The sequence below is a fragment of the Neophocaena asiaeorientalis genome, unplaced genomic scaffold (genome assembly GCF_003031525.2).
Source record: "Neophocaena asiaeorientalis asiaeorientalis breed wild unplaced genomic scaffold, Neophocaena_asiaeorientalis_V1.1 scaffold487, whole genome shotgun sequence".
Lineage (NCBI taxonomy): Eukaryota > Metazoa > Chordata > Mammalia > Artiodactyla > Phocoenidae > Neophocaena > Neophocaena asiaeorientalis.
In genome coordinates, this window is record NW_020173398.1 from 485,261 (window position 1) to 510,766 (window position 25,506).

A 25,506-nucleotide genomic window follows, 5' to 3' on the forward strand; every position below is an offset into this window, starting at 1 on the left:
TGTCTGAGAGTTAAACAAGCAGGTTCAATTTATGGAATAGCTGTTAATGTATTACTGCCATAATTTAACATAACCACCAAAAGATAAAAATCATGGCGGCTAATCCTAAAGTATTTTTTCTAGAATGCAGTTAGGCCCACAAACAAGCAGACTGGCTTGACTTTGCTCTCTTTTTCTAAAGTGTAAGTTTTATACCACTTCACTCACTACAGGATGAACAAGGAAAATGTTCTCCCATTTGTCAAGTCAGCTTGAGTACTCTCCTTTATCCATAAATGGCCAGTGGAATCGTAATTCTGCCTTAGTGTCAATCACTGTAGACGTTAAAAGAACTTCCATCACATAATCCAATCCCTGCATATCACCTTTTTCAAGATGTGACTGAAATTCATTTCCTCCTGCTTAATCCCACAGACTCTGGCATCTCCTATGAGAATTTCATATCTCTTTCACAAAAGCTACTTGCTTTGTATACCTTCCCCTAACATCTAATTGAATTTTTTAAAACAAGCACTCCAAAGTAAATCTGTTTTCCTAACAGAACATGGGGGTTGAAAAGGACTTTAGAAGTCATCTAATTCTTCATACCTGATAGATGAAGCTTTTCTACAGTATCTTGTCTAATTACTATTTGAACAACACCAGTGATAGGAAAATAGCTCTTGAATAGACCATACTACTTTTAAAAAGTACATTAGGAAATCCATCCTTAACTTTTTATTACACAATCTATAACACTAATACATACTAGTTATTGGTTACTATTGGTTACTATTGGTATTGGTTACTATTACTATTACTTTACCTAGAACAAGTTTATCCTTCCTACCAGATTGTAATTTGCTTTTTTGAGTATTTTTTGTAAGTATAAAATTACTATATGGGTTTCCCTGGTGGCGCAGTGGTTAAGAATCCGCCTGCCAATGCAGGGGACACGGGTTCTAGCCCTGGTCCGGGAAGATCCCACACGCCGTGGAGCAACTAAGTCCATGCACCACAACTACTGAGACTGCGCTCTAGAGCCCACGAACCACAACTACTGAGCCTGCGCTCTAGAGCCCGCAAGCCACAACTACTGAAGCCAGCACGCCTAGAGCCCGTGCCCCACAACAAGAGAAGCCACTGCAATGAGAAGTCCACGCACCACAATGAAGAGTAGCCCCCACTCTCTGCAACTAGAGAAAGTGCACGTACAGCAACGAAGACCCAACGCAGCCAAAAATAAATATATAAATTTTGATAAATAAGTAAATAAATAAAATTACTATGTGGCTTTTGTTAATCATTTAAAATCTATAGAAAAATTATAAAGACAAAAAAAGTGATTCTAAAATCTAGTAATAATGTTTGATGTAATTACCTCTAGTATTTTTCTATGTATTATATAAAATGTAACCTAGTACAGCATACATACAACATGTATATACATTTCATTGTAAGCATCTTCTTATATATTTTGAGAACATGTTTTTAATATTTGCATAATTTACAATCTCATGAACAGATCATAATTCATTTAGCCATTTTCCTGTTGTTGAACATGTCAGTGGTTTCCCATTTCTTCCCATTCCCACTAGAGCACCTGATGTGATGTGATAAATCATTTGTGATCACTTAATAACTTACTACTGGTAGATTTCTAAAACTGGAACTGTGAGATCAAAGGACATAAACATCTTTAGCTCTACCGACACATGGAGCAAGTGTGTTCTTCTATTTCCTTGTTTTAATTATTCCCCTTTCAAAGAGTTCCTGTTTCACGGGACATTCTGAGTAGGTAGTTAAGTCAAGTGACCTTGTGTTCCATGGTCACATTTGATGGGACCAAGGGTAAGTGCTGACCAAAGCTTAGCCCATCAGAGTCTAGCTCCAAGGAATCAGTAATTGGAACTTCTGTTTCTGCTATGCACTGGTACTAAGAACTGGTATAACTGAGATTTGTGGTAGCCATGTTTTTTTGCCATCCACACAGAGATGCAGAAGAGGGCGGTCTGAAGGACATGAAGTTGTCCTGGTTCCAGGCTCCTGTGAGGCCTGGATGAACTTACTGTCCCTTGGCTCCTAGAGACCCTTTTTTATTGTTTCTATATATCCCCCTTTTCTCTTGAGTTATAGTGGGATTCTTTTATTCCTTGCAACAAAATGTTCTCTAATTCAAATAATACATATTACTACATTGTTTCCCAAAAAGTTATATCAATTTACACTGTGATCTGAAGTTACATTGTTATCTGACGTATATAAGGGCGCCAATCCAAAATATAACCATTCAGGAAATCTTTCCCAATGTAATAAAAGAATATTTTATGTATTTCTTTGACTGCCAGTTATATAAAACTTTTTTCTCATTTATTAGGCATTTGTGTTTCTTCCTTTTTGAAATATTTGTTCATGTTCCTGGACAACTACTAACTACCTAAAGGCTTCTTAAAGACAGTAGTTATTAATTCTCTCCCTTCATCTCTTTGGAATCTTGTTTCTATACAACTCTGCTACTATGATGTTTAAGTTTCTTATATTTTTTTGACTAGGTTAATGCAATGGCTTTCTAATTGAAACTGAGCTTTTAAGAATATGAGATTGAAGCAGAATAGATCAGGGTTTTAATCATTTAATTACCAGTGAACTTGAAAATAGTATGTATCTAATAGCAAGTTTTATTTGTTCAATGAGGATAAATTCCAATTATCTCAAATGTTTGTTAAAGATTAAATGAGATGATAAATGTACTTTGCATCATCTGACATACAGAAAACACTGAAAGTTGGTATCGCAATTACAGCAGTTGTGTTATAAGTGTATTTAAACTGGCTCAAATTGAACTACATATGCTTTGCAAATATAAAACAGCTGCACAAGAGAGCGCACAAACACAGTTGCAATAGTTTAAGTCATTCAGGCAACAGTGCTCATGTGCTCTGTTGTAGGAGTGAGACCCAGAGATCATGAACCTGCTGCTCCCTCATACTGCATACAGCATGACCCCGAAATACAAAAGAAATTATTTCTTCTGGTGCCAAAGCAAAGAAGCAGCAATCTATTCCAATCCTGAAAAAAACACACATACTAGATTGGTCTTAACGAGAGAGTTGATCTCCAAAGCTATGCCTTCCTAAGGGAATTCTCAAGGACTTTATGAACTCTATACAAGTTTTACTTAATGTGCTGACTTTAGAATCTAAATATAAGAATAAGATATGACTTAATTATATTGTGGTGGTAATGATAGAAGAAGAAAAATTCTGGCCTGCTATGGATGAAGATGAAGATGAGAAAAAGAACAACTCAGGCTGCCTTGGGTGTTGTTCTCTCCAACGTTTCCATCATTTTAACTGCCAGTTATCTTTTTAGATGACAAAACTAAAGATCTATTCCTTGAATGTTTAAAACTATTCAAAGGTTCCTCATTCTTTATAGTAAAAATTTCTATGCAAACCAAGGTCTCCATTCTCAAATCCTGCCCTACCTTAGCTCAAATTCTACTCAGCTACCAGCAGTTCCCAGGCCCATCATGCCTCCTTGCTTTTGCTGCCTCAGACTATAATTCCCAGCCCACTTCACCTGTAGTCAATCACCTGTTCCTGTCTCCTACACCCCTCCACTGTGTCACCAATCATACTGAATGCAACTGAATGGTTAACAGATTGTTAGTCGAGCACCATGTGAGTACAGACCATTTCTAATCATGTTCTTTATCCAGAACCTAGCAAAGGCAGAAGGACATGCAAAAAGTCTTCTTTTGGAGGTGATGAATATGTTTATGGCATAGATTAGGGTGATGGTTTTACAAGTGTATACTTATCTCCAAAGCTCGTCAAGTTATATATATTAAATATGTTCAGCCTTTTGTATGTCAATCATGCCTCAATAAAGTGTTGTTTTCTTTTAATCACTTGAATAAATGAATGTGAGGAGCGAGAGAGTGAATGGAAGAGATCAAAGAAAAATTTATCCTATAGAGAGAAGGCAAGTAGTACTCCCAGGTTTTCACTGCCAACCGTAGAAATTACACTGTTCATTTATTTGTTTAATTGTGTATTATCTGTCTCCCCCTCTGTTATGTAAGTTCACTAAAGACCCTGCACCCATTGTGTTCCATGCCCTGTCCTCCACACCTGCAACACTGCCCAGCATAGAGTACAGGTTCAATAAATATTTGATAAGTGAATGCAAGGTTAACACTGATAATAGTAACACAGCTGAAGAAGCAATGTCTCAATAGGCAGTAGGGTGGTCCTGAGCAAGGTGAAGCAGATGGGTGGGGTGGGGTGAGCAGAGCAGAGGGAAGGGAGGCTGGATAAGCAAACACAAGTTGTATGTCTCCAGCAATGTCCACAGAAGAAAGTGCATTAACTCACAACAGAAATATACTAACCAGGTGACAAGTGTGCCCTAGAATGGAACTGTATTTGTCCTTCAGGCTGTCCTTCCTCAGTGCTCCACCGCTACCTGCTCTGGGCTCCATAATCACCAAGCAACGTCCTGATCATGATTTTACTTCTATAGATACAGATACAAGGGCGAGACCCTGCAAACTAAAAAACACAAACATCTAGTTGGCTTGGCAGTTACATTTTTTTAAAAAAGTTTAGGCAGTTATGAAAAATATGTTTCTTATGACCTTGGTTACTGAGGGAATCATCTTTCAAAGCTGCCCTCCCCCTGGGCACATTGAAAATTGCATCTGTGAGGCTTTAGGGTGATACTCCCTATGTTCTGTGCCTCATCAAGGTAACAATGTAGGAAGTCAGTTGGCTTTACCCATATCTTTGTATTCCTCATGCAATACTGAACATTAGCTGTTTCTGCAACTCAAGTTCTGTGACCCTGGACAAGCTGCTTAATCTTTATGGACCTCAGATTCTTCTCTGACAGATCCTCCCAATCTCTAAATTATGTGAAAATAAACATCTAGCGATGTATAATAGGGATCTGAAAAATCTCTCATAGATTCCATCTGTTTGCCTTATGGAAATACATTTTTATGGAAATAAATCTGGGTTCAGGATCAGGAAACAGGCAAAAATTTTAAAAGAGCACAGGGTTTAAGCAGACAGGGAGGAAGGAAACAACTGCTTACAGGGGAAGTCAGTAACTCAACACCTTTATTACAATAGAACAATTACAGCCCCCACAGAGTAGGGGTTATTTGTAAAAATATGGAATTTTTCTAAGGATAAGGTATTGCTAGATACCCTCATACAACTCTATCAAGCCATCACTGGGCTTAAAGCGGTGACAACTGAATGAGAAAGGTATGAGTGTGTTACACAAAACTGTTCCAAGGATCTGCTGCTGCCTACATAGACCCATTGCCAATTTATAGAAAGTTTGCCTTTTTATTTTACAGAAGCATAGGAGCAGGTATAAAAACAGAAGAAGAAATATCTCAGAAGAAACTGATGATAATCAAATATATGGCACACTCACAGAAAGAAAAATCCTGCCAAATGCAACCACCTTTGAGCCATAGCTTTTGGGTGAGTTTACAACATTCATGTGCACACTGTATATAGGTGTCACACCCTGTAGCTCTATAACTAACACAGCAATGCAAAATTTTTACTGATGCACAAAATTAACTCATTCTAAGCGTTTCTTGAAACCATGGCAATATGGAACTGTAGGAGAGGGCAAAAGAAGGCAATTTTTACTACATCTATTTTAAAAAGTCACATTTTTATGCAAACAGCTTCAATACCAGGGACATGTGAACAAAGCAGCATCAGCAATGACAGCATCAACAGGCACTCCTTTCCTTCAAATCCCTAGTGTTCCATCGTCTCAGCGCAAGGGCCAAATGGACCACCATGGCCAAAAATAATGAACGGCAAAAATGGATTATAAATCTGTATCCCAAAAGCAAAAAAGACTCAATTTAGAAGTTAGACAGAATGTGGCAATAACAGGAAGAAAAATGTAATAATTTAACTGCTGTTTATGAGCTCTTTGGTCTACTTATTCAAATAGTTAAGTCAGGCAGCATTCCAGCATAATGTGTCAAAGAAGCAGAAAGACTTGACTGTTTGTCCCGAACTAGTGGTGGGTTGACATGCTGTCTACTCAGACTGTTATGGATTTGAATCATTCCAGGCACTTTATTCAGAGTTTCTAATTTGTCATCTATATAATACTTTTATAAGAAATAACTCTAAATAAGGGTTGCTTTACATATTTACAAACATAAAGCTAAACTTGCCATTTAGTAAAATCTTAAGTTGTACTGAAGGACTGAAAAGTGTCATGCCATCGAAGAGCTTGAAGAGTTGGAAGAAGGGTCACAAAGCACTGAAATCTAGCACCTCCCTGCACCCTCAGAGACAAGGACAGTGGGAACCAGGAAGCAGTGCTTCACAGCTGACCTGACATTCTCAACTTGTTACCACAAGACTGTGGACATGGTGGTGGGTCTGACCGCTGACAATGTTTGTGAATGGAAGTGAACACATCACCATGAGCAATAAGAGACACCAGGTCCAAAACCCACACCCCCTCGAGGAAACTAACGTCATGGGACTCACTAGTAGGGATCACAGGTGCTTCAGGGACTGTCCCACTGCCCATTCCTCTTCACCAATTTCAGAAAGTGTAACCCTAAGCTTCTTGTCTTGTCAGTGGCTGATGGAACAAAGTTTTTCAACACATTTTGAACACCCCTGTGGCTTTATTCTTTATTACTCAGAAAAATCATGCAAGAAACATATTAATAGGAGGCTGCTGAGCCCCATCCGTCCTTCGTCACCCACTCCGGACACAGAACATCCAGTCATGGATAAAAATGAGCTGGTGTAGAAGGCCAAACTGGCCGAGCAGGCTGAGCGATATGATGACATGGCGGCCTGCATGAAGTCTGTAACTGAGCAAGGAGCTGAATTATCCAATGAGGAGAGGAATCTTCTCTCAGTTGCTTATAAAAATGTTGTAGGAGCCCGTAGGTCATCTTGGAGGGTCGTCTCAAGTATTGAGCAAAAGACGGAAGGTGCTGAGAAAAAACAGCAGATGGCTCGAGAATACAGAGAGAAAACTGAGACTGAGCTAAGAGATATCTGCAATGATGTGCTGACTCTTTTGGAAAAGTTCTTGATCCCCAATGCTTCACAAGCAGAGGGCAAAGTCTTCTATTTGAAAATGAAAGGAGACTACTACCGCTATTTGGCTGAGGTTGCTGCTGATGACAAGAAAGGGATTGTGGATCAATCACAGCAAGCATACCAAGAAGCTTTTGAAATCAGCAAAAAGGAAATGCAGCCAACACATCCTATCAGATTGGGTCTGGCCCTTAACTTCTCTGTGTTCTATTATGAGATTCTGAACTCCCCTGAGAAAGCCTGCTCTCTTGCAAAAGCAGCATTTGATGAAGCCATTGCTGAACTTGATACATTAAGTGAAGAGTCATACAAAGACAGCACACTAATAATAATGCAGTTACTGAGAGACAACTTGACATTGTGGACATCGGATACCCAAGGAGACGAAGCTGAAGAAGGAGAAGGAGGGGAAAATTAAAAGGCCTTCCAACTTTTGTCTGCCTCATTCTAAAATTTACACAGTAGACCATTTGTCATCCATGCTGTCCCACAAATAGTTTTTTGTTTACGATTTATGACAGGTTTATGTTACTTCTATTTGAATTTCTCTATTTCCCATGTGGTTTTTATGTTTAATATTAGGGGAGTAGAGCCAGTTAACATTTAGGGAGTTATCTGTTTTCATCTTGAGGTGGCCAATATGGGGATGTGGAATTTTTATACAAGTTATAAATGTTTGGCATAGTACTTTTGGTACATTGTGGCTTCACAAGGGCCAGTGTTAAAACTGCTTCCATGTCTAAGCAAAGAAAACTGCCTCGTGTTGCTTTGTCCTGGTGGGGAATAAAAGGGATAATTGGTTCCAGTCACAGGTGTAGCTGTGGGTACTTTTAGGTCTGGAGCACTTACAAGGCTATAGTAGAAATAGATATCCCATGGATATTACATGTTAAACCATGTGTTATCTGTGGAATACTCAGTCTCAATGTGCACACCATTGACTACAGCTACAGAAGTGCTCCTTTAGTTGTGACCCCATTTACTCTGGATAAGGGCAGAAACGGTTCACATTCCATTATTTGTAAAGTTACCTGCTGTTTGCTTTCATTATTTTTGCTACACTCATTTTATTTGTATTTAAATGTTTTAGGCAACCTAAGAACAAATGTACAAGTAAAGATGCAGTAAAAATGAATTGCTTGATATTCATTACTTCACATATATCAAGCGCAGCAGTAAAACAAAAAACCCATGCATTTAACATTTTTTAGGGTTTTTTTTTGCTTTTGTGGGGTTTTTTTGTTTTGTTTTGTTTTTGTTTTGTTTTTTGTGTTTTTGTGTGTGTGTGTTTTTTGATACTTGCCTAACACGCATGTGTTGTAAAAATAGTTACCAGGGAAATAACGTGAGATGATGGCTAGCTTTGTTTAATGTCTTATGAGATTTTCATGAACAATCCAAGCATAATTGTTAAGAACACGTGTATTAAGTTCATATAAGTGGAATAAAAGTTTTATGAATGGACTTTTCAAAAAAAAGAAACATATTAATAAACATATTTATAAGTGAAAACAAATGATTAAATGCCTGCCAATACCTATAAAATACTGGGATACATTCTGACATAAATACCCACTTAAAAAAACACAATCTTATAACTTTAACTTAGTAACAATCAAAATAGTAAAGAAATTCACAAACACTTAGAGAACTTTAGAAGTGTACTGATTTGCCCAGTTCACCTCAACTGCTTGAGTAACCACATCCCAGGCACACAGATGCTCACACACTTCATACCCATTCACTCATAGGCTTTTCAGGTTTCTAAGACACAAGGTAATTAAGGCAACATAAACAGCCTAATGTTCTTAAATTATCTCATTTCCTCCCCAAACTTATATTGCTTATGAACAATTGTTTATATGGGTGAAAATTTCATCTAAATAATACAACATTCACTTAAAATTTTTTACAGATGCTGCCAAGGAAAATTTCAGGCAGATACATATCTATTATTACTGAAAAAGATGCTTTTTTAGAGCCAGTATGTACCTAATCTAATTTTGCATATTAAAAAACTTTAGAATAATAAAAATAATATAATGTATTAATTAGACCAGTAAGCACAAAAGAAAGTAAGAATTTTAGCTACAATAAGTCAACTACAATAAATACCAAGAACCCACAATTAGCAGTCAGGCCTGAAAACCTGTTCTTGAAGTAAGAACATGAGTCCTTGACCAATTCAAGGTTATCTAATTTTATATTATAATAAAAAAAAACTCAAACAAGTAGGGCCTGTTGGCAATGACCCTTTCTAGCTTAGCTCTCTGGGCAGCCACTGACCCACTGGCATGAATGTCCAAGATGACAGCAGAACAGCAGAATTAGAGGAACTAAAGCTGCATTAGCAAATCCTCTCCTTGCAACCCCTTCCTATATCAAATAAAAATGGCAGACCCAGCTAGACTCACAGATCCCTGGCGCTACGGTTTAAATGATAGGAAAACTTACACAAAAGAAGTATCCAGAGTACAGACAGCACTCTTTGTTTTTCACTTTCATGTTTTAGGGCACAGTTTTGGGGAAGGGGATACAATGCTGCTTTACAAAGGACATAGAAGTCCCTTGTTTGAGCTACCAACCTCTTAGCCACACAGAAAAATGTCAGTCATCCATTTGTTAGCACCAAAATCTCCTTCTACTGCTTACAATATGCACCACACATTTTAAGGGGCTGTTCAAACAGAAAAACAAAGGCAGCCCTTGAAATAGAAGCGGATCTTCCTAGCTTTGCCCCTTCTTATCACTTATGCCTACATGCCTGCCGTTAAAGCACTGTCACATTGTTTCCACATGCTCAGGCCCTTGAAACTTGTGCAAAAGCATTGCAAAATAAAACTGCATAAACATCACATTACAAAACATGAGCCAGTAATAGTAGATCAGTCATGTGGGCCAGAATAATGATTAATAAAATCATAACTTACAAATGTCCCTGACCTGAGACATTTTTTTTACTTGAAGAAGACATTGAACACGTTGTGGTCATGGGTGTATTTCAAAAAGCATATTGGTACAATTCACTCTGAGAAACCATTTAAAATGATTGTCTTTTTGCCAATTTCAGTGGTCATAATACAATTTCACAGGCATGAAAATTTTTTAAAGATTAGAGAATAATTCTTTCATTTTTCCAACATCAACTTGTAATTGTATAGGTATAACTGAGCTGCTTAAAATCAATCAACAGAAGTGTGTAATGCTGGAGGCTCCTTCCAGAAAAGCTTATAGCTCCCTTTCCTTGGACCACATAGAGATAATGCCCCACACCAAATGTAGTACAAACTGGATACACAGTACTAGGATTACTTACCTTATAAAAGCTGAATTTATTCCTCTTGGTTAGAAGTCACAAATGGTTAAGAAGTAAAACTCCCTTCATTTGTTCTTCTAGTGAGCCAAATCTAGCCTCCCATTAACCCAGTCCATTGCAGATAATTTCACACAGCACACGCTCCCGGTTTCCAGCCCAGCAAGGATAATCACATTCCGGCGGGGAGTGAACAGATGGTGGATTCCATGGTAACCAGCCCTCCTAAGGCGATTGGTAGAAGTGTGTGACTACTGCTTATTGGGTAACAATTGCTGTCTTTGTACTCCAGCCTTGCAAATCCTAAAGGAAAGAACGAACATATAGCCACTCACATGCGCAGGGGCTTGCCTAGCAGGTGTTTGGCTATTTAAACAAGGCAATACAGGCCAATTAAAAGCTGTCCTGTAAATCTACCCTTGGAGGTACAAAGTCCTAACATGTCAGATAGCGTCCACTGCTCATTCAGGGAGAAAGGTCACATGAGGCTTAACTTGACAAACAGAAAATAAAACTTGAAAGTTAACTTGAAAATTCAAGATAACGCATTCCAGAAATCTAAGCTGCATCAGTACTTTTCCGATTTACAAGCCACATCAGAAGTGAAACTGGTTTTATATTTAGATCTCCTTAAATAAAATTTTGAAATTTGCAAAACTTAGTTTGAAAATGAAAGTTTTCAAAATCAATTGTCTTATAAATGTACACGTAATAATTTTTTAAAACTTACATAAATTCATTTTTACTGTTTTTGTTGATTTGGAAGGAGAGGGAGAGGCTACTAAACTTCAAATTTTCATAAGGGGCTTATGCAATTATTGGATTGAAATCTCTTGGTTACGTACTCTCTACTGGGTTTAATTTGTTTCTGCATCCATGAAAGTTAAATGTCAATTCAGCAGGAAAAGAGCTTTCCCCCAATCCGTGGTGCTCAAGGAATCAGAGAATACGTCCTTGGAAGAGCAAAATGGCTGAAAACCAAATATATACCACACCTAAACCAACTACTGGAAATAATGCATAAATCTAAAACAGATAAACTCTAAGCACTCAAAATAAATCCATCAGAAATAAGTTTTTTAAAGGCAAGGAAAATAAATAATTAGGATATAAGCTTAAAGCAAAAACTAAATAAAACAAAAATTGTGAGCTGTGACTAGACCTTTACGTCTTAATTACCTCATTACTCTATGGTTACCCACTATCCTAAATTTAGGACTTCTTTTCTTGGCATGAACAGAAATGAGACACAAATGTTGAAAGGAAAAAGACAAAATTATTATTTGCAAATGATACAATTCTACTGTAGAAAAATAAATTCCAAGAAATCAAGGATATTATTTATAATACCCGAAATTTAGTGATGTGGCCAAACATATCAATATAATTCCTTTATAAGGCAAAAACTATCAGAATACTGGTGAAATTTATGAACAAGGGCATACAACACTTGGGAATAATATCAAGAACTGTGTATGAACTATTTGGGGAACAAAGAAATGAACTCTTATCAGAAGAAATAAAACTAAATGGAGAGAAATAATGCACTGCTAGATACAAAGATCCATTTTAAACATGCCAATTCTTCTCAAATTACCAGATAGTCAGTCTTCTAGTAAATTTACATATATATATGTATATATGTGTGTGTATATATATATATATAGTTTTCCAGTAAAATTTCCAACATACTTTAGGAAATAAATTTAACAAAGTGATTCTAAAGTTTATGTGGATTAAAAAAATGAAAATACCAATGAAAATTCTATGAGAGGAGTAATAATGGGTAAAATAACTGTACCAAGTTTTTTAAACATGTTAAAAATACTATAAATATACAGCTATCTCCCAGATTTATAACTCCAGGACAAATCTCTTTCCCCGTGAATTGCAGATTCCTACATCTAACTACTTACTGAACATCTCTGCCTGATTAATGTTTAATAAATATCTCCAACATAACATCCCAAAACTCAACTCCCAATTTCTTACCCAAACCTGCTCCTCCTGAATCCTTCCTTGTTTTTGGAAACAGCAACTCCAACATTCCAATCACTCGAGCTGAAAGCCTGAGAGCCCATCTTTGACTTCTCTCTTTCACTGACATCTTCACATACAACCTGACAGCTCATGACATGAGCTATTTCTTCCAATACGGCCACTTCTAATATGGCCCCTCCACCACTTCCACCTGGTCTAGGTCATACCACCTCTCACCTGGATTCCTTAATAATTTCCTAATTAAACTCTCTGCTTCCACTTTGCCCTGTACAGGCTATAAAACCTAAGCAGATAATGAGAATTCTCTTCTCAAAACTGACTTTCCCCTTGCACTGAGGATGAAAGTTCCATTCTGTATGAGGGCTTAAAAAGCCCTTAATAGGGCTTCCCTGGTGGCACAGTGGTTGAGAGTCCGCCTGCCGATGCAGGGGACACAGGTTCGTGGCCCAGTCCGGGAAGATCCCACATGCTGTGGAGCGGCTGGGCCCGTGAGCCATGGCCACTAAGCCTGCGCGTCCAGAGCCTGTGCTCCGCAACGGGAGAGGCCACAGCAGTGAGAGGCCCGCGTACCAATGTACCTCACCCCCATCAACTCACTTGATTCGTCTCCCACAACCCTCTCCTCCCTTCCGTGAGCTCTCCAGGCAGAGTCTGACATTGTCTCTTCTCAGCACCTTTTCAGTAACTTGGACAGTGACAGTGTTTACTACAGGCCAGAGTTCTCTGCACATATCTCCATTTACAAACCAATAGCCCCTCAAAGCCAGGGACTGTGCCAATCTGATCTTTGTGCTCCTGGTGTCAAGCAAAGGTCCTTATACACAGTGAGTACTTACTGAATCTGCTGAATGAATAACAGCTTGCTGAAGAATTTTTTATTCTAGGGCAAATTTAGAGGCAACTTAAGAATCTAATAATAGATGAATGGTTATACAAATAAGAATGTATTCAACTTGATAGAATATCATGCAGTTATTAAAAATATGGTCATGGACTTCCACGGTGGTCCAGTGGTTAAGACTCCGCCTTCCAGTGCAGGGGGAGTGGGTTTGATCCCTGGTCGAGGAATTAAGGTCCTACCTGCTGCAGGGTGCAGCCAAAAATTTTTTTAAATAAAATTAAAATATGGTCACAAAGACTATATGGCATAAGGGAAATGTGAATGGTATAGTATTAACAATGGGGACTTCCCTGGTGGTGCAGTGGTTAAGAATCCACCTGCCAGTGCAGGGGACATGGGTTCGAGCCCTGGTCGGGGAAGATCCCACATGCCGCGGAGCAACTAAGCCCGTGCGCCGCAACTACTGAGCCTGTGCTCTAGAGCCCACGAGCCACAACTACTGAAGCCTGCGCACCTAGAGCCCGTGCTCTGCAACAAGAGAAGCCACCCCAATGAAAAGTCTGCGCACTGCAATGAAGAGTAGCCCCTGCTCACCGCAACTAGAGAAAGCCTGCACGCAGCCAACGAAGACCCAACGCAGCCAAAAATAAATAAATTTATTAAAAAAATAATAAATGTTCTATTTACTGAGTCCCTAGTATGTGCTAGGAACTATAATAAGCACTTTACAAATATTTTATTTAAACCTCACAGAGATTATGAAGTAGGTATTACTATCCTCATTTTTCAGTTATGAAAACAGACTCAGAAACTAAGTTCTTTGCCCTACATCTCACTGCTGAGACTAGAACCTCATGTAAGACCAAAGCTTGGGTCTGATCATTAAGCCACACTACCTCCTGGAAGTGTAGGGGAAAAAAATACATAACTGAGTACTAACTATGAACAACTACATAAAAAAGAAAAGATTCTTAGGAAGAAAAGTCTAAGCCTCCGTATCTCAAAATTATAAGAGCAGCTGTGAGGAAGAAATACTGGTGATGTTTTCCTTTCTCTGTTTTCCAAAATTTTTAATGTCATAAATGATAATTTTCTAAAAATAATATTTATTGTTCCTACACATATTTTTCAATGTTCACCCCACTATGTTCTTGGGTGGATCTACTAACTATCAAGACAATAAAAAAAAACTAAAAAGGGGCTTCCCTGGTGGTGCAGTGGTTTAGAGTCCGCCTGCCGATGCAGGGGACACGGGTTCGTGCCCCGGTCTGGGAAGATCCCACACTAAAAAGAATCTGGCTTATAGTTTCCAGGAAATTGATTCTGTCAGAATTACTCAGAAAGAAAAAAACGTCAGATCTAAGAAAGGCAAATAAGTAGTAGTGTCCTCTTTAGCTCCAGGTTCACCTCTGGCTGTTCTAACATTGTCTCCACAATAGCACCTCAAGCCACTCTGCTCAGAATCTAATAATAGGGTCCCCAAACTTAAGCTGTAGGACACGTGTCAAATAGCCAATAATCCCCACAAAGGTTCTCGAGATAAAAAGGTGTTGGAAGCAGAGACGCCTGATAATTTATCTTCTTCAAATACTGGGCAGTCTGCAGTGCTGCCTAGAACTTGTTATAAGTAGCCACTGTGCCAGCTGAGCAGTGATCAAATAACCTTGGGAGTATTGTTCTATCTCCCTTCACTATTGAATCTACACCTAGGCACATATTTTTGGAATGTTTTTAAGCCCTTAGCCTTTACAAAGCTCAATAATAGAAAGACTCCCTAATTAGAAATTCAGAAACCTGGACTCTAGTCCCTGCTTAACCACTGGTATGATATGGCAAGCCGTTGCCCTCTCTGGTCCTGTGCACTTCAGTCACAGAATGAGAGCACTAGGTTAGATCATCTTCAAAGATCTCTTCTATTCTAAACTAATGAGAATGAATGTTGGAGGAAGGAGGATCCCTCCTCATTCTTACCGGTTTCAGCAGAAAAGGAGAAAGGGGCTAGAGCAACAAGGACAAGAATAAATATTTATTTGTTTTCCAAAATGAAATGGCATACTAAAAATTTCTGGGTACAACCCTTAGGTGTAGTATGACTGAAAGGTCTGAGCAGGAGGTATTACTAAAGTACCAGGTGAGATGGCAATTGTACCCACAACAAAGATGCCCTGTGCAGGTGCACTTCGAGTAACATTACCACCAGCTCAGTTCTCACCACATTCTCTTTTTCTTGCTGAAACTCCTTCTTGACAAATAGTTCATATTATGAAGTGACTGGATATTGTTAGGGTTTTGTCTGTGAATATGAAACAGACTCAAGTTACCTATCCTAATTGGAGATAAATTTATCATGTAAGCCTAAGAAGCACCAGGTTAAACAACAGAGTTAACCAGTCACAGACACTGAAACACAAAATGCAATGTCTGAAAAAGGTGACATTTTCTTAGACATTTTCAGTGTGTACCAAGAATTTTGTATTTTTGCTTAACATTCTGTGTAAGAGTTTTTTTATTTGACTGTTTTGCAATTAGTTCTATGAAGATGATTTAGAGCAAAAATATATTTGCAAGGTACGAAGTACCTGACAAGCAAAAGAAAACATTGAAATAAATGGAACTTCTCTGCCCAGTTTGCAAGGTGTTAACAACGATGGAGTAACAAATACCCTGACGGTCCAGTGGTTAGGACTTGGCTCTTTCACTGCTGTGGCCTGGATTCAATCCAAGGTGGGGAACTAATATCCCTCAAGCCACATGGTGCGGCCAAAAACAAAAAACAAAACAAAAACAAAAAACAATGATGGAGTAAAAAGTCTACCCTGATTTGGTGGAAGCATTTTTTTTTTAAGGAAACAATGTAAATATTTTAATAAAAACAATCCCACAGCATTTATTGTCATCTGGTAACAACATAAAGGCGAGCAAAACAATATGAATAAATGCTTCAGAACTACACTTCTAACAAAGGACACCTAAAAAAACTGTATTGCCTTCTCAACAATTTCTCAGTTCATTGATCATTTCTAGTTGGAGACACTCTGGAGCAGAGTAATGTTACCTCCTTTTAGCATGATCTGACCCAGTTGTTTTCTTGACTTTGTTTTAGAATGAATCTCTTCTGCATCATCTAATACGAGGTTCATATACTCATCAAAACCAATGATACAGCCCTCTATCCGCATATTCACTTGCTCATAAAGCCACACCTGAATCTGAGATTTTGCAAGAATCTGAAGATGAGATTGACTGGCTGCACCATCACCTTCTGCACCTTCTGGCCCTGGCCTCAGTATGCCATGGTGGAAGCTCACAAAGACCACACTATCCCGCACACTACCTCAAAAAGCAACTTCCGGAATTAGAAGCATTTCTTTTTAATTGCCCATCATTCCTCTGATATGGTTAGCATATCAGAGAAGTACTTTCCTTTCCCAGCTACCACACTGCAAAGAAAACAAGTGTTGAAGATAAGTCTATGTCAGAGGGTCTCCAGCCCTTTTTCGTCAAAGTCCAACCATTGGGACTTGAACCCAGATCTACCAATGCCCCAGGGATATTTTTTTATTAAAATCAGAAGGATAATATATCTTAGTCAAATGAGAATAATTGGATCCAATTCTTCACATCATGAGATCATTGCTATCTTCATTAGGGTAATATTCCCTCTCTTTCCATATAATTAATGTTGACTCTAGAACAGAGGCTGGAGGAAAGTATACAAATATCTGGGTCCTAGTCTGTTGCCTTCCCCATTCTTCATTCTTATCCACATTCTTTTAAGAAGTGATGCATCTAAATCGGAATCTAGATGTTTTAATTCTTTTTTCTTTGTCTAAGAAACTTTCTGAAATATATGAAAGTGAAGACTCTCTTTGGGGAGTACATATATATAACATAATAAATATTTATGTTAATACATTAATTATATTAGTAACTATATTTTTACAAATATTTGTGACAAGTGGAAAAAGGATTAAGAACAAAGAATGTTCTATAAACAAGACTTATTGGGGATCTACAATTTGCAAAGTTCCAACCTAAACTTTACAGACAAAAAAAGGAGACACTGGTTCCTTTCTCTTGATGAGTTTTTTTTTTTTTTTGTAGTACGCGGGCCTCTCACTGTTATGGCCTCTCCCATTGCAGAGCACAGGCTCCGGACGCGCAGGCTCAGCGGCCATGGCTTACGGGCCCAGCTGCTCCGCGATATGTGGGATCTTCCCGGACTGGGGCACGAACCTGTGTCCCCTGCATCGGCAGGCGGACTCTCAACCACTGCGCCACCAGGGAAGCCCCCTCTTGATGAGTTTTTAATATGTTCACACAACAAAGACTTTCACCTCTTTGAGAGGTGAGGGGTGGAAACGTGTTAACAACTGTTATAGATGTCTAGCACTAGGTAAGTGAAAAAGATATACCACACAAACATCACTCTGTAAAAATTATCAAAATATCAACATTATGAACCTTCTTTTTTATACTTTAGGTGCTGAGATCACGCCACAATGAAAATTATGTCAATCCCAGTTTTGTGCTCATAAAATCCAACGCTGAACAGTTAATCCCCACAACTCAAAAATTATCCTGAAGGACCAAAGCATACAAACATCTATTGCTCTAGATCAAAGCTATGCAAAAACTGTTTAGCATAAGTTCTACAGGGTCTCCTTTGGGAACAAAAGCAAATTCAGCAAAAACTGAATGATCAACTGAACTCTTACTGTTGAAACCTAGGGATTTATAGGCATGCCTCTGAGATAGTGCAGGTTTGGCTCCAGACCACCATAATAAAGCAAATATTGCAATAAAGCAAGTCACATGAATTTTTTGGTTTCCCAATGTATATAAAAGTTATGGTTACGCTATAGTGTAGTCTGTTAAGTGTGCAATAGCATTATGTCTTAAAGAAACAATGTACATACCTTAATTAAGAAATACTTTATTGCTAAAAACTGTTAACCATCATCTGGCAACGCAGGGCTGCCACAAACGTTCAGTTTGTAAAAAATGCAATATCTGCAAAACTCAATAAAGTGAGGCACAAGAAAACAAGGTATGCCTATATTTATGGTCTCTCATCTGATCTCATAAAATCAATTCTTTCTAACCTAACTTTACCTTTTTATCCCAAATCCAACCCCAGAAAGAGGAAAGTAGTCTAGTTTTGTGGGCAAGGGTCCTTTGAGACTAGGACTAAGGTGTATCCAACTGTGAACATTTGAGGCTGTGTGTGTGGCAGAGATATGTACGCGGGATGAGTGGTGTGTGTGTATATATGAGGGTGCACAGGTGGGTGAGAAGGGTGTGTGTGCAGGGGGATTTGGGAAAGCTTCTTAGTTTGCCTTATGAATTATATCTAAACACCCTGGATTTACTTTTGGGGTAACCAGAGGATAACCACTTGAATACAGGGCAAATCATGGTCAGTTAATGCTGCGAATACAGATTCCCAAACTCTGGGCAAGATAGGGTATACTTAAAAATTTCTTGCCCCACAACTTATCAGTGGGGAATGACTTCTCAGCTACAACTTCTGAGCTTTGAGGCTTTCATCTAAGAAACAGGTAGATTAATATTTGGTACCTCCCTCTCAAGAAGATCAGTTAGACCACATAGGTGAACCCCCTATGAATACCTAGAAAACTATATAGCTGTAAGAAGTTTTAAACATGTTTTAAAGGGGCAGCAGGGAAGGGAGACACAACTGTCTACTCTGAGACAAGAATAGCAAAGGGTGACTTCCTGTTACGGGAAAAAAAAAAACCTTAAGTCTCTTTCAAACCCCCCCTTCCCCCAAAACCCAAAATATCAATAAAACAAAAAAGTCCTTTCTTGGCTCCATTTATATTCTTGTCAAGCTATCTAATCGCATCGCTTTTCTTGTTGACAGTTCTCAAAAAGTGGGAACTCCAAGGTCACTGCCTCCACTTTCTCACCAGTTAGTTGCTCCTTAGCCTACCAGTCTAACATGCACCTGACCCTACCCCCACCAAGGCCAGTGGGACATTGCAATCAGCAAACCCACAGGTCACCATTCAGGTTTTAGTTTTTTTTTTAATTTATGTATTTATTTTTGGCTGCGTTGGGTCTTCGTTGCTGCACGTGGGCTTTCTCTAGTTGCGGCGAGCGGGGACTACTCTTCGTGGCGGTGCGCGGGCTTCTCACTGTGGTGGCTTCTTTTGTTGCAGAGCATGGGCTCTAGGCGCGTGGGCTTCAGTAGTTGTGGCACGTGGACTCTAGAGCACAGGCTCAGTAGTTGTGCCGCACGGGCTTAGTTGCTTCGTGGCATGTGGGATCTTCCCGGACCAGGGCTTGAACCCGTGTACCCTGCATTGGCAGGCGGATTCTTAACCGCTGTGCCACCGGGCAAGTCCCACCATTCAGTTCTTGAACCCCTACACTTCTCTGGGAGCACCTGACAGTGCTGACCTCGTTCTCCTTCTTGACATTCTTTCCTCCTGGGCCGCCTCACAACCAACTCTCCTGGTTCCCTAGGACTCTCTCCAGGAACTCCTTTCTTCTTTGCTTTAATCAGCAACTCTTTCTCCACCTTCTCCCTCCTCCATACATCCAATCAATCAGGTCTGTTCAATAAATGTTCACTGAATAAACATTCATAAAACATCACCAGTAAATGTGTTTAGATATTATACAGCAATTAGTTGGCCAAATATGAAGTTATTAGTTCAAACATGGAACCCCACTGACTGAATAAAAGCCTTTGATCTTTATAAACAAGAAAAAAAGCCAAATAATACCTTACTGAGTGTATGGTTGGAGGTGGGTAAAAGTAAAGACCTTCCCTTCCCTCACAAACTGAACAGTTGTGTAGGAATTTAAATACTTACTTCCCTGCCAAGTTCTCACTGCCAAACCTCATTCCTGCCTCAAGTCCCTTGCACTTGCAGTTCCCTCTGCCTAGAACGTTTCATCTAGATTTTCCTCTTGCTTCTGTAACACAATTCATGCAAATCTGCACTTCGATGCCACTTTCTCAGGTAGGTCTTTCCTTCCTCACAACCATCTGTCCGTTTCTATCGATCCTAGTACCTTGTTCTTTGTTATTTAATAGCACTTATCGCTGCCCAACTTTATATTAAATGTTTCTTTTTCACTCTTTTTACTTTCGGCTCCCACCCTATTTTTTAATGGACAAAAGCTTTGATTGGGAACCTCACAAAAGGTCTCCAATAAGCATATAAAAATCATTAATCAGAGATGTGCAAATTAAAATCACAAAATGATACCACTAGATACCTGCCACATGGCTAAAATTTTTTTAGACAAGCAAAGTATTGGCTAGGAAGGGGAACTAGAATATTCACACCCTAAAACCACTATGGAAAACCTTTAGGCAACGTCTCCTAAAGCTGAACATACGCATAACACAATAATTCCACTAAAAGATGTAATGTTCATAGAACCTTTCATTACATAATAATTGATGTTCATCAACAGCAAAATGGAAATAAAATACTATTCATACACACAAAAAATTGCTGTACAGTGTGTAATGGATAGGCTACAATCTTTGGGAACAGACGATCTTGGACTTGAATTCCAGTTCTGCTATTTACCATGTAATACTGAATATGTAGATATGGGTATATAACCTCATTGAGTCTGCTTTCTCCACCTGAAAAATATGGTCATATCAGCTATCTTACAAGATTAGTCTAAGGATTCGAAATAATGTGCATATAACACCAAGCACTGTGTCTAATAGGTACTTAGTAAACAATAAGACTAGGATTTAGGAGATATAACTTATATCACTCAGTATCAATTACCAATACTTTTTATACATAAACTTTCTTCCTGTAAAATAAAGATGATGTTTCACCTGACCTGCCAAACATATCTGCAGCATTTCTGAGTTACCAACACAGTCATCATTGAAACTATACAAGAACCAGGTCATAGCATTTTATTATTCAGCTACTTTACGGACCCCATGTGCAACTGCAGCTGTTGGTCCTAATGCCAGAGGAGCAAATGAGTTGGAAAGATGAAAACAAATGTGCAGGAGAAATGCCAAGAAGTGTGTAAACGGCTGGACAGGAGTCCAATTGGTTCAGTGCCAAAGCTGATCCTGAGAACTGTGTGCACTGTATGCACGCTCCGAAGAAGCATACACAGGTTGGCATGCCTGAAAAACAATGGGGCCAAAAAGACCCCCTTGAACTACTGTGGTTTTCAGCCTAATTCTGAGTCCCCTTTTGTCTTATACATAACTCTATTTATACTCGTTATTAGAGAATAAAACCTACAGGTCCTATAATAAATCCTACTTTGACTTTTTTTAATATAAAATATATATGTATACATATAATCTGGTGTTCAATAGCAACCAGATCCTAAATTTTAAAGTTACAATAAAAATTAGGAGAAATGACTATTTCTAAGTATAATACATGTTCAATAAAATTTTACTCATCATAATAAAGAAAAGTCGGATAGTAACTTATATTACCATCTAAACTAGTGAGGAGGACGCAGAGCAGGGCAAAGAAAAAATAAATCTCCTAAAATCCTGAAATCAAATTTTCCAATCCAAAATAATTACTTGAAGAATAAGACTCCAAACTTCCATATTTTGATTGTATATTCACATTACTCTAGCTATTTGTATTCTATTAAAATTTATCATCATGCGTATAAAGTTTTAAATGCAAGACACATTTAAGAATTTATAAGTAACTCAAAGTACTCTAAACTCAGTTCCATTCATTCCACAAGGTAGGTCAGTACTCCACGTTGGTGCAAGTCTGTGACATAAGGGGCCTCTATACAATGGGAACGAAGAACAACAAGCTTTTTCTTTCTTTTGTGGCTGAATTATTGGGAGAATCTCAGGCCATTTCTAACCTAGTAAAACAAGGAAAAACTAAAGGCTTTGGCTAAAGTCTTGTGAATCTGTGTTTTTCCCAGCACCAGTATTTTCATAGCCCATCCTTTTATGCACAGATCTAGTTTTCCATTCACATGAGGCTTGTGGCATAGAAGAACCTGCCTTAGTTAGGGAAGTTCTCTTTCAATGTTCCTCAGTGATCACCTATCTGCAAATATTCTATAGAAACCACTCCAGTTTTTCTCTATGAAGAAAGCAATGTCATCTACATTTGAAAAATAGCTAGCACATAGGCTCCCTGCCACACAGAAGTAAAAGTTTTTAAAATGTGTGATTCGTAAGTTTAAACCAACATGGAACCTAACACGTTTGTTTAAAATCCTAACTCAATGTCCTTAAAATTCTAAGGTATAGCTATTATTAATATCTTAAATCAAGAATACAAACACAATGGGATTTTTCCTCCCCAAGGCACCTTGCAAAGACAGTCTTTAAAAAATGGTGGTGTTCTCTCAGTTATTTATAATCCAAAAACTTGAAAGATGTTAAATATCTAACAATGGAGGATATATTAACTAAATTAAAGTACTACTTTTTAACAGAATATCATACAGCTATTGAATTTTTACTAAGAAGTTTTGTAATGTGAAACATCTAATGTTATGTGGGAAGGGGAAAGCATGATTTTAAAACTCCATGTAAATTACGACCTCAGCTTTGCCAAACAACAGATACAAAGAGGAAAAACACATCAAAATGTTATCAGTAGTTACACCTAAATGTTTTTCTTTCTCCTTACTACAAATCTAAAATCTGTTTAAAAATGTTTTTCTGAACAAAACATTCATCTAACGTTGTTTTTCAGTTAAATAGAAAAGGACCACGAGAACATTAAAGCTACAACGCTAGGAGGATCTAGGCAAGTCAACTGACTTCAGAGTCCAATAAATCATATGTAATTTCAAGAAATCCTTAACCTTGTGCGTTACCAATGTACCTTGCTTATGTTTTAGAAGTAGAGGGAATCTTTCCCCAAATAACTGATGAATGAGAGAATATTAAGTGCACAAATAAGTTCTAAGAAACTTGAAGTGTAGCTTTTATATATTAGAAACAGAAGGAAGGAGGAGAAATAGAAACTAAAAACAGAAGGAATGAGGTTATAATAAAAAGGCTCAACTAAGAAAAGCCAACAGCGATTGCACTTAAAGCACAGTTCACTTTCACTGCTCTCAGGGAACACTGCTATGCTATGAATCCTCAGGAAGAAATGCCATTATCTCAAGTAATCGTACTTGGGCCATGAAAATAAGAAAAAGTGTACCTTTGTGCTAAAATCACAGTATGAAACCATTCTAGACAAGAGCCAGGATAATTTTTCAATAATGATACAAATTACTTATAATTTAGTAGTAAACAAAGAGACAAATACCAGTTACTTCATCTACTCATATACTTGGCATACTCAAAAATTTCAAATGTTTTTAACCTAAGATATTTCAAAAATGGAAACTGTAAAAACAATACTCACAGCCCCCCATAAAGGATTCCTTTCAAACAACATCCAGCAGTGCCTTTTATTCTTCTGATTAATCATACTTATTTCCTGCTTGTGGAGGAATTCGTTGGATATACAACTTGTAGGTACAATCTATAGGCATTCTGTATTTAGACACCAAACACGCACACATCTTCTGTTCAACATGGTGAAGAACTAACTAAGGGGAAGTGCACAGCTATGTTTCATAACTCCTCTTCTAGCACTGATGCATCCTCAAAGAACTACGCAAGTAACGAATTTCAAAATTCCACGAAGGTATTTCAAAATGTGGTGAGAGAACTCTAGAATACTGTGGTAAAATGGGAAGGATGGGGCCAACTACCCGTGATTTTATTGTAGTTAGAGTCTTTAAATTTATAACAAACTATCCTTTAAAACTAGGTCATAAAGAATCTTAGCATATTTTTTCATGGTCATAAGAAAGTCATAAGAAACGCTGAATAGCAAAACCAAGGTCCCCCCAAGCAAAGGGGCCTTGTTTCCTTCCCAGGTTACTAGCAATCCCAAATGACTTCTTCATTTAAAAAAAAAAAATCAGGATTTTAAAGGAGAGGCACCAATGAGCAAACTTTCTATCCCTGCCATGCTTGTAAGAGAAAATTACTAATTAAAGTCAATGTTTTAGATAATGTATCACATAACAGACTTCTCAAAACATCTAAGGTTTATCACCACATGGATTTAACATTTACATAATAACCCAAATTCTAATTTCCCTTTCATGTGATATTTAGATGGTGTAGTCAGAATCAAACTGTAATATCTAGACTCAGTACAACTTTGCAACAGCACTTCTTCAAATTATTCTGTTTCTGAAAGAATAACAAACTGAAAATAGTGTATTACCTTAAAGTACTTGAGGAAATTTTGACAGGTAGAATAAAATAAACATTAATGTAGCTTATGAACCAAGAAGTGGAAACATGGAGAAAACTACTTGGAGAAACACATGCTAAAATCAAAAAGCCTTAGAAATTTAGAAATCCTCCCTTTGTCTGGATAAGAAAACTGAGGCCAGGAGTGTTAAGGTAGGATAGATACGGACATACTGATATTAGGGAGACAAGATACATACATTTCAGATATTCTGATAGATTTTTTTTCAGTTCAATTTCCATAGCATTATATTTCTAAATTAGCTCTTTCTTAAACGTGCTGTCATCCAGTATACTACTTTCACAGGGTGGTGGTCTTGAGAGCTAACTGGCCTGTAACAATCACTTACTATCAATGAATATTGTTATTATAAGCTTTGAAAGCTTATCTCTATGAAATGAAAGGTATAGTAATGAGACATGGCATGTTCATACAGTGTGAGGTATCCAACCGAGGGCTAATGCTTTCCAAACTTCACCAACCCAAGCCAGCATCCCCATCCAGATCAGCTGAGGGCTGAGAGTGTCCTCTGCAGAGTCAGGGTAGATTTTGCACAGGAAGTGTTGGTGTATGTGCTCAGGCATGAGTGATGAAGATGAAGTCAAATGAGGACGTCAGCATTTTTGTTTCCTTCTCTCTAGTTCAGAGAAATACAGCAGGAAACTTCAAACTGACCACACGCCAGTGAACGACTGGCTGAAACTGGAACTGTTCTGCTCTGCTACAGTGTACAAGGGCTGGAAGGATCCAAATAAGTATGTTGGCTCTGGTTCTTGACCTCTTTTTCAATGGTTTAGCAGTTTAGCAGGCAAAGAAAAAGAAAATTCATATGGAACATTTTCTGATAATTTGACATTGTACATTGTAGATTTTTAATATATCTTTATAATTAAGTAAACCCTTTCTTTTTTTTTTTGGCGGTACGCGGGCCTCTCCCTGTTGTGGCCTCTCCCGTTGCAGAGCGCAGGCTCAGCGGCC

General features: G+C 38.2%; 1 protein-coding gene and 2 pseudogenes across 10 annotated transcripts in view; 1 reads left to right on the top strand and 2 right to left on the bottom strand.

Annotated features, from left to right (window-relative positions):
- The window catches only part of FGD4 (FYVE, RhoGEF and PH domain containing 4), a 196,060-nt gene that overhangs the window by 107,425 nt on the left and 63,129 nt on the right, over positions 1-25,506 (bottom strand). The window contains exons 1-3 of one of the 10 annotated variants that reach the window (XM_024747125.1): positions 23,623-23,788; positions 10,405-10,704; positions 4,376-4,535 (exon numbers count right to left, since the gene is read on the bottom strand). The exons of 5 other annotated variants lie outside the window; for them this stretch is intronic. Coding sequence is in view for 1 of the 5 variants with exons in the window: in XM_024747123.1 (XP_024602891.1) it covers positions 23,623-23,632 (10 nt within the window). In the remaining 4 variants the exon portion in view is untranslated. Of the gene's footprint in view, positions 1-4,375; positions 4,536-10,404; positions 10,705-23,622; positions 23,812-25,506 lie in introns of those variants that run through there. 4 more of the 10 variants (XM_024747127.1, XM_024747124.1, XM_024747126.1 and 1 more) reach the window with 4 other exon arrangements.
- LOC112401053 (14-3-3 protein zeta/delta pseudogene) lies at positions 6,264-8,218 on the top strand (annotated as a pseudogene).
- LOC112401056 (small nuclear ribonucleoprotein E pseudogene) lies at positions 15,978-16,538 on the bottom strand (annotated as a pseudogene).